This window comes from Etheostoma spectabile, chromosome 5 (genome assembly GCF_008692095.1).
Source record: "Etheostoma spectabile isolate EspeVRDwgs_2016 chromosome 5, UIUC_Espe_1.0, whole genome shotgun sequence".
Classification (NCBI taxonomy): domain Eukaryota; kingdom Metazoa; phylum Chordata; class Actinopteri; order Perciformes; family Percidae; genus Etheostoma; species Etheostoma spectabile.
The window spans coordinates 10,821,863-10,831,889 of NC_045737.1; the positions used below are offsets into that span (position 1 = coordinate 10,821,863).

A 10,027-nucleotide genomic window follows, 5' to 3' on the forward strand; every position below is an offset into this window, starting at 1 on the left:
CGTTTGCTGCATGTCCCCCCCCCCCGACCCCTTTCTCTCCTGTCTTTAGCTATCATATCCAATAAAAGACCAAAAAAAGTCTGATTGAGGTTTTCCCCTTGAAAGCCCTGTGTCTTAGGAGCCATACATCCACCCTGACTCAACTCCATTCAGGATCCGGGTCAGGCACTGACACCGTTTTAAGTATTGTTTAAGCACCGGTATCGGAAAAAACCCAAACGATACTCAACCCTAACGAATGGTTCATGAGAACAGCCTGAGTATGTATTTCTATTATGTATGTACACTACTGTTCAAAAGTTTGGGCTCACCCAGACAATGTCATGTTTTCCATGAAACCTCACACTTTTATTCATCATATGAGTTGCACAATGAATAGAAAATATAGTCAAGACATTGACGAGGTTCAAAATAATGATTTTTACTTGAAATAATACTTGAAATTGCTTACTTCAAAGAATCTTCCATTTGCCACAGCCTTGCAGACCTTTGGCATTCTCGCTGTCAGTTTGTTGAGGTAATCTGAAGAAATGTCACCCCACGCTTCTTGAAGCACCGCCCACAAGTTGGATTGGCTTGATGGGCACTTCTTACGTACCAGACTGCCAAGCTGCTCCCACAACAGCTCAATAGGGCTGAGATCTGGTGACTGTGCCGGCCGCTCCATTACAGACAGAGTACCAGCTGACTGGTCCTTCCCTAAAGAGTTCCTGCATAGTTTGGGGGTGTGCTCTGGGTCATTTTCCTATTGTAGAGGGAAATTGGCTCCAATCAAGCACTGTCCACAGGGTATGGCATGCCGTTGAAAAATAAAGTGATAGTCTTCCTTATTTAAAATCCATTTTACCTTGAACAAATCTCCCACTTTACCGGCACCAAAGCCGCCCCAGACCATCACAGTACCTCTACCATGCTGGACAGATGGCGTCAGGCCCTCCTCCGCCATCTTTTCACTTATTCTGCGTCTCACAAATGTTCTTCTGTGTGATCCAGACACGTCAAACTTAGATTCGTCTGTCCATAACACTTTTTTTCCAGTCTTCCTCTGTCCAAGGTCTTTTGCCCATCTTAGTCTATTCCTGTTATTGGCCAGTCTCAGATATGGCTTTTTCTTTGCCACTCTACCTAGAAGGCCAGCATCCCGGAGTCGCCTCTTCACTGTGGACGTTGAGACCGGCGTTTTGCGGGTCCCATTTAGAGAAGCTGCCAGTTGTGGACCTGTGAGGCGTCTATTTCTCAATCTAGAGACTCTAATGTACTTGTCATCTTGCGTAGTTGTGCATCGGGGTGTCCCACTTCTCTTTCTATTGTCTGGAGCCCAATTGTGCTGTTCTCTGATGGGAGTAGCACACACAGTTTCCTGGCAATTTCTCGTATGGAATAGCCGTCATTTCTCAGAAGAAGACTAGACTATCGAGTTTTTGAAGAAAGTTATTTTCTTCTGGCCATTTTGAGAGTATAATCAAACCCACAAATGCTGATCCCCTAGCTGAAAGGAAGGCCAGCTTTTTACCTTCGCTAATCAACACAACAGTTGTCAGCTGTGCTAACGTAATTGCACAAGGGTTTTCTAATCCTCAATTAGCTTTGATTAGCTAACAACGTACCATCAGAACTGCCTCTGTACACCTATGTAGCTACTTCATTAAAAATCAGCCGTTTCCTGCTAGAATAGTGACTTACCATATTAACAATGTCTAGACTGTATTTTAGATTAGTTGAGTGTTATCTTCATTGTAAAAAAACAGTGCTTTTCTTTCAAAAATAAGGACATTTCTAAGTGACCCCAAACGTTTGAACGGTAGTGTATGTAAGCATGTGTATTTCTGTATTTCAGATGTAGTATTCAAGCTAGATGACGGCACCATCATGGCCCACAAGCCTTTACTCATCTCGAGTTGTGATTGGATGGCAGCTATGTTTGGTGGGCCTTTTGTGGAGAGCTGCACCAAAGAGGTAATACATCCGTGGCTCGTTGGGCTGTGAAATATGACCAATAGAGCTCAAGTACAAACCAAAGTCAGTAATTCCCGGTGGCAATCTTATTGCCCGTTGATTTATAAAGCAGTAGCATTTAAAATGTAATTACTTTATAATTACACAAAGCACCCTGGTGCAGCAAAGATCACTGCATGTACTGACCTGTACTGATAAAGTAGAGCACCAGTGAACTACGTGGTCTGCGAACAACGGATAATTTAATTAGAGGATTGCTGTTGTAATGCAATTAGACCGGCTTCCAGGAGCCAAACATACTGTACTTCCCTGAGCTCAGTTTGTTTTTCCACCAGAACATGTAAGGAATACTTCTGCAGGGAGTTTTCATTGCATTTTTTTTACATTTACTGACCAATCGTCTGCTTTGAGACACTTTGTAATGTTTTGGGACTCGTGTTGCTCCTGCAGCTAAAGCAGTGAATGAAAAAGTAAAATATGATTTTTAACCCTTGTGTTGTCTTCCTGTCAACCGTGCAACTTTCTGTTTTTCTGGGTGAAAATTAGAACCTTTTGATTGTCTTTTTTTAAAACCTTTGTTGCTTTTCCCCTGATGTTTTTGTCAATTTTTTTCTGAGCCTTTTGACGTTTTTGTGGGGTTTTTTGCCCCGTGTTTTTGAAGATTTTTTGAACATTTTAGTCACTTTTTTCAATGGTCTTTCATAAAAAAAAGTTTTTTGAATGCTATAAAATTGAGCAAAACCTCCAAATTTAAAGACAGCAGTGGGCTGATCATTGTGTGGAACAATCTGCGTGATTTTTCTGAAATTTTCGTTGAAAGACACTTTTCTGATAAAGATTTTTTTTTTTCTGTATTTTGATTTTCATTGCATCATAAACATACAAAACAGATTTAAAATGTATATAAATGTAATATATAAATGTTCCCACCATATTTGCGTCATCATCAAAGAATTTTTTTTTTATCCCAATTCTTTTTTGTGGGGACTTTGGAGCCAGCTGGCTTTGCCCAGGCCCAATCACTGCAGAACATTTAGTCAATTTTGTTTTTTTGAGCATCCCAAGTCCCTCAAAAATGCGATTGCACAGCAGAAAAATGTATTGTTATTTCAATAACACCAGGTTCCATGCACTTTCAGTGCTCTCAGAGCCTTTTCATGCTAAAAACGTTGATTTCTTTCGGTTTCCTATTAAATGCTAAACACTTTAAAATCCTTTGTCCCTTAAGTCTTGAGTCTGTTTTGTTGTTCCTATGCTTTCCCCCCCATTTTATGTTGATCTTTTACATATTCTATTGTTCTTGGCATACCTGTTCTTGACATATGCTGCCTTTGTTCCTTGTTGCTCATTTGATTGTTTTGGTTTTATCACACAAGTGTCAGCACTTGTTTAATTTGGACTTTATTATTCACCTCAGTAGAAATTTGTCTTTGGTTTCTTCAAAACATTGAAATACAACCATGACACCACAAGTTAGCAAACATTAAACACACAAGAATTGTGCAATGAGCAGGAAACAGCAGCAGCAGGTGGAAAGGAGGTAGGTTAAGTGACTATAAACCTATAAGAGAACACATTTGAAATGCTTGGGTCTTCCCTTGTGCAGTCCTTTTGCATTCATTGCCAGTATGGCATGGGGAATAAAATACCTCTTATTTATATTCCGACTCGCCCTCGGGACCCTGAATCAACGGCCAGATGGAAGCAACTCAAACTCTGTGTGATTTTGTTTGTTTTCTGGTTTTTCACTTTCTTGTAAAGCTCTTTGAGCTACACTGTCTATGTGAAAAGCTGAATTACCAAGATTATTATTATTATTATTATTATGTTTTTACGTGTGACTGTGCCATCTTCCTGTTTGTTAGGTGCTGTTTCCAAACACAACTCGCAGCTGTATGAGGGCTGTGCTAGAATATCTCTACACGGGGCGGTTTTGTTCTCGGTCTGATCTGGATGCAATGGAGCTTATTGTCCTTGCCAATCGTCTGTGCCTCCCCCATCTGGTTGCACTTACAGGTACTGTTTTGGTATAGTTATTACCCTGTAAACAACAGGATTGTATTACACAAAGCCGTTCTGCTAATGCATACAGTGACTAACTTTTATGTTCCTTTTCAGAGCTCTACACAGTAACAGTGTTGACGGAGGCAGCGATGATGGGGGCCGACATTGATGGAGACGTGCTGGTGTACTTGGACATGGCTCAGGTTGTATGAGCTGTCAATCATCAGTAAACAGAGACGGCACTTAAAGCTCTTATATAATGCTCTGGCAAAGTGGAGTTTTATTAATGAGGGCATTTCTCGGGGAGTGCTGCTCCGAAAGGCTGAAATAATCTTTACTCCTCCAAGGTGGAGCCAAAGGAACTCTGTTTTTCAGAGTGCAAGTCAGCTTTTTTGTATAACTAATGGCGCCTGGATCTTTGGGGCAGTTGGCATTTAGGATGTACCGTCGGAGTCAGGCTCAGCACTTTAGCTCATCCCATAACTCAGCTCTATTTCAGCCTCAGCTCTGGCTCTTCAGTGTACGCATGGCTGGATTCCCAACCAGACAACGTTGCTCGGAAACAATCATTGATTTCATATGGAATATGCACCACTAAAGCACAACAATAAGTTATAAAAGGAAATGGAAGGTGTATTTAGTTTCCTGCTTTTTTCTCTTTCTAATCTTGGTTTGATAGGGGAGCCATGTGTGTACTTTTTCAGATGCCACACTAATGCCAGCATGCTAAAAATAGCATGCTTATGTTTATATGGAGCTCTTGAGTGCAGCTGAGCAGCACCACCTTAACCCTTGTGCATCACTAGGGACTTTTGTGGCTTTTACATTTTTTTTATTTCGTTGTTAATGGTGATTTGTATGTTGACAGTTCCACGGCGCCCAGCAGCTCACTGGCTGGTGTCTTCACCACATCTGCACCAACTACAACAGTGTCTGCCGCAAGTTCCCCAGAGAGATGAAGGCCAAATCTACAGGTAACACACACACGTGATCTGGTTTAATGCCCGTTGTTTAATAGGCTTTAAAGTGCCCATATTATGCTCATGTTCAGGTTCATAACTATATTTTGAGGTTGTACCAGAACAGGTTTACATGTTTTTTGTTGTACTGCACATTGCTGCAGATCCAGTTTTCACCCCGTGTGTTTAGGTGTCTGTTTTAGCTCCAGAGTGAGACATCTCATTTCTACACTATCTTTGTTGGGAGTCACACATGCTCAGTAGCTCGGTAAGACTCACATCAGCTAGAAAGATAACTCTTTCTCCAACTTTGGTCAGTCCAAGGCAGGATTAGCTGGTAGACGTCTTCTAGACACTTGTGGAATACCTGCACAACAGGGACAGGAAGTAGTTCTTTTGGAGATTAGGGTGAACTAGTATGTGTTGTAACAGTGTTTTGCCATTGAGACCAAGCTAGCATGCTATCGCTAGCATGTGCTACGGTTAGCCACCTCACCTCGGCTAGTGACGTAGAAAGCCGTGCAGATGTTGACCAGCTCACCCGTAAACTGAAGGCAGAGGACATTTAGAAACCTGTATCTCCCTCAGAACAGCATGGATGTTTTTTTCCAAGTTTGTATGCGTGTGGAAGCACCAGAGACAAAAAATAACCCCACAAATCCCAGAAAAGTTTTTTTTTTTTTTCATAACATGGGTACTTTAATGGAGAATTTTGGTATTTTCAATGTAGATCCTATTTTCCCATACATTTGTATCTTAAGTGGTGAATGTGAAACAAAAATGAAATTGGGCCAGTATTTAGGGAGACCGCTGTAACCGGCATCCACGAACCAAGCTGCAACGTAACCCTAAAGGGCAAATGTACAGCCTCAGTTTTCGTCCACTAAAAGACAAGCTCAGATTATAAGTGTCTGACAACATTATGGAAAGAATCCCTACAGAGATATATCGTTTTGTTAAAGAGTAAGATCCCTTTTGTTTAACATGAAACATCCCCAAAATCGCCAGACTACATTTAAATAATCAGTACTTTTAGTGTGTAAAGAGACAGCATATTTCCACATGTAAATGGGTAAATTAAGAGTTTATTTCAACCAAGCCAGAGTGGGGATGGTGGAACAGTGGAAAGACAAACCAAGACCACTTTTAATAGTTTTATTAGGTTTCTGTCAACTTTGAATGAAGTGTGTTTCATGATGATAAAAGTACTGTTTATTTACATGGAGTCTGGTGGGTTTGGTGATGGTGATTTCATGTTAAACAAAAAGGATCTTACTCTTTAACAAGAAGGTCTATCTCTGTCGGGATCCTTTCCGTAATGTTATCAGACACTAAGAATAATAATCTGAGTCTGTCAGTGGCAAAAACATTTAGTGGATGGAAACCCGAGGTGCACAGTTGCCCATTAACGTTATTAACATTAACGCTATTTCCGCTATTGCTTAATACTGGACCAATTTAAGAACTTGTTGTTCCCATCAGTCACTTTGACACAAAAACTAATAAAATTAGGTCCAAGTTTACACTTTAAGTTACACTTTGGCCAAAGCAAAGATGGCCAATGTTAACAAATTATTTTAAAGCAGATACAGTAACTACAGTAGGTCTATACAACAGCCTCTTAAGTTTCTTTTTCCTTTAAGAATGTTGTTATTTTTGCTTTAAGACATGATGGGCTGTTTATGTAAAATATAGTTTTCACAATTAATACACTATACTGTATAAGATTTCCTCTGTAATGTTTTCTAGCAGAATTATTATTGTGAAAAATATGCAAATATCAATTTCTTCCTACTTATACAGTACAGTATGTGCAGCATTTTGGGTTTTGACCATGTTGAAATGCAAATGTAGACGAATGGACTATTTAAAATGGACAACTGACATTCCTACGTAGCCTTTTCAAGTTCCTAAGACAGTTTATTCTGATGCAGAGAACCAAGAATACTTTGAGAAACACCGCTGGCCACCTGTGTGGTATCTGAAAGAGGATGACCACTACCAAAGAGCACGCAAAGAGCGCGACAAGGAGGACTACCTGTACCAGAGACGGCAATGTAAACGCAAGTGGCTCTTCTGGAACATTCCTTCCTCCCCTAACTCAAACTCTCCTTCTTCTGGCTCGTCCGCTGTCATCTGACCCAGCGGTGAGGCCAGGTCCACGCTGATGTACTTCAGCGTGGATGCGAGTTGTTAAAGATACAAAAGAAGGTTAACACTGCTGGCTAGGAACGCCCCGATTATTCAGGCACACAGTCTCTCTCTCGTCCTGTTTGTTTGCCTCTGCAGTCAAACAGCGCTCCTCCAGGTCTGCAAGGTCAGCTCAATCTGGCGGTTGAAGTAATGAGTTTTCTTCCTTAGATTTTTAGCTTGGTGTAGAAGAAAACTCAAACCTCAGTGGTGTGAGCTTCACTTACAAACGGCACAGTGTAACTGGCGCAAATGAGAACTCGTATTGATGGTTGTATGTTCCACCGAGTTTTTAAGTTTCAAATTTATAGGACTCTGCTGGCACAGAACTCTCCACCTGTGATAATAATTATCATCATTTAACCTGAAGTGATTACCAAGTGCTGCTTATCAGCTGCAACGACCAGCAACTCAACACACTCAACTTCTCAGTCTCAGAGATATAACACTTTGCCCTTAAGTGTTTGTACAATCTATCTACCAAACTTTGTGTACAGTAAGATCTCATAAACAGGATGTAACGATGGTGTGCCCTGCCGGAAATCACATTGAACTCGAATCTGCTGATTACGGTCGTGTAAGCATAAAGGAAAAAGTTGTCAAGTTCCACTCTTGTTTATCTGTGTACAGTCATTTTAGTGTTGATAGTTTGTGCACGGCTTGCACAGCTGAAAGGGATGTGGGTCTGGACCAGGGTTTGATGCAAAGACAGTAAAAGTGAAGCCAACATATCTGGATCGCCCCCTGGTGGCTGGCTGCGGGACAGATGATCATAAGCCCCGCCCCCTCAATGTTAGCGACTGGACATGGGCCAAACTGAAAAAATCTCAAAACATGTCAAATCATTTTTTGCCAAATGTTTCTGTCATTTTAGGTAGTTTTATTTTTGCCATTTTCAGCAGTGATCTAGAATGAAAATCTGCATAATTTTTCTCTGCATGAGATGGACATGTGTTAACATTTTTATTTTTGTTTGTTTAAAATCTGCGTCAGCATTTTGCGTGTGGCTCTGCTGATCACGCTGCTGTTTGTCCAATTGTTTATTTTTCTGATAAGCTTTTAAGTAGTTATTTGATGGGACGTTATGATTGACAGCTGGGATTGACTTATGATTTTTTACGGGCTAGACTTCGATACCCCGCCCAATCACTACGGTGCAGACTCTAGCTCCAAAATTACAAGATGGCGGTGCCCATATCCGGGATACTTTGGCTTCACTTTTGTACAGCGGGAGGAAGTGGAGACGCGTTGTCCATCTTTTTACTCAGTCTATGTTCCGTAAACGCTCAGCGTTAACGTGTTGTGATCTTGTATTTGATATTTGTGGCGTCTTGTCACCAAAGGGCTTTGGTTTACATGCATTCAGTGTCCACCAGAGACACAAAAGATCCTAAAATCAAGGAAAATATCTGTATTTTCTGTAAAAAGCCAGCAAAAACAAACCAGATGGTGAAGATGTGTTGCTTGATGAGGCTTGTTAGCACACATGTTTCCTGAGTCCCTCAGTTTTACATTGAATGATCCAATCACCTTGATCACTGTCCAGTGGAAAGCAACACATAACGCATCTCAGAGTCGACAGTTTTTCCAGAGCTGACGCGTCCACATGTTCATCATATACACATCACGCTGATTTAGCCTTTAGATACGTTAGTGGATCAGAGGATGCCCCCTGACTGTCTCCATTTGGCTGTGTAAAGACTCACATACATGCAGGAGGCTTCCTCATGCCTGGGTGAAGTCATCCATACTCTTCTATACACCTTAAGCACTTTTTGGACTCCTCTCTTCTCTTTTTGGACACACAAGAACCTCCAGTAGCAGCATCCTGGTGAGCAGCACTACAGTATAGTGTCATTGTGACACTTTGCTGCTGCTGCTGCTGCTGCAAAAAAGGAAACTGTGGAGAATACAAGACCACGATATTTTAAATGTTTCAAAGAAAAAAGTTGTCAGGAGGTTTAGATCGGCTCATTTTTGTTGATTTGTTTTGCACAGCCCACAGTATGTGTTGAAGAATGTCATCTACCGTTGATTGTTGATTGTAGGATGCACTGCAGCGTTATTTGGATTTGTCAGCATGGTGCTCGGTGTAGATGGGTGGTATTGTCAATTGTACAAAATGTCAGACAAACTACAAGTAACTGGTATTACTTTAATGTGAGGTTTTACCTAATGTTGTGCACTGCAGGCAGTGAGCAGATTTGAAGTATTGCAGAGTAATACATGAACTGAATATACACTTGACTTGCATTTAGTTTCTGTGCCGCTATACAAGCTGTTGTTGGGGAAAAAAAAAATCAAATGCTCATTCTGCTGACCTCCAGTTACAGCTATTATATATATATATAGTAGTTTCCAAGCAATTCACAAACTAACTTATAGTTTTGGCTAAGAGTAAAAAAGGATTACAGTGCAGAGTAAAGTAGACACATGTTTATATAAATTACATTATAAAGACTTGTGGTCCACCAAGGCGTTCTCATGAACGGGTTCATATGATAGCGTTCGAAAACCTGTGCACAATTCATATGATATCCTGTGAAATTACAGGGACTTCGGTAACGTGACCGTTGAGTTTAGCGGTCTTTACAGGTAAATTTAGCCAAAAAATTGTGACTGTGAGCTGGTGACAGAGCACCGTGAGATCCCAGTTTTTCAAGCGGCCGTTGCAGTTTAGTTTAACCGATAAAAGGTTAAACTAAACTGGTGATGGCAGTTAAGTTTAGACACAAAAACAACGAGTTAAAGGAGAACGCCGGTCGATTTCAACATGTAGCTCTGTTGTTTGGAAATTTGGACTTCTGTTAGTAGCAAAAAAGACCCGAAAACAATCAATGCTACCTATACCAGAGCCAGGAGAGCAGAGCGGCCGGCTGCAGCAGGTCAAAAGGTCAAGAGCCCACTGTTGCTTAGTT

General features: G+C 41.0%; 1 protein-coding gene across 2 annotated transcripts in view; it reads left to right on the forward strand.

The window, feature by feature from the left end:
* Positions 1–7,343, forward strand: part of rhobtb2a (Rho related BTB domain containing 2a) — a 15,086-nt gene extending 7,743 nt beyond the window's left edge. For both annotated transcript variants that reach the window (XM_032516994.1, XM_032516995.1), the window contains exons 6-10: positions 1,838–1,956; positions 3,822–3,972; positions 4,075–4,163; positions 4,829–4,934; positions 6,854–7,343. In XM_032516994.1, coding sequence (XP_032372885.1) covers positions 1,838–1,956; positions 3,822–3,972; positions 4,075–4,163; positions 4,829–4,934; positions 6,854–7,059 — 671 coding nt within the window. In that variant the 3' untranslated portion in view covers positions 7,060–7,343. The remainder of the gene's footprint in view (positions 1–1,837; positions 1,957–3,821; positions 3,973–4,074; positions 4,164–4,828; positions 4,935–6,853) is intronic.
* Positions 7,344–10,027: the final 2,684 nt, after the last annotated feature.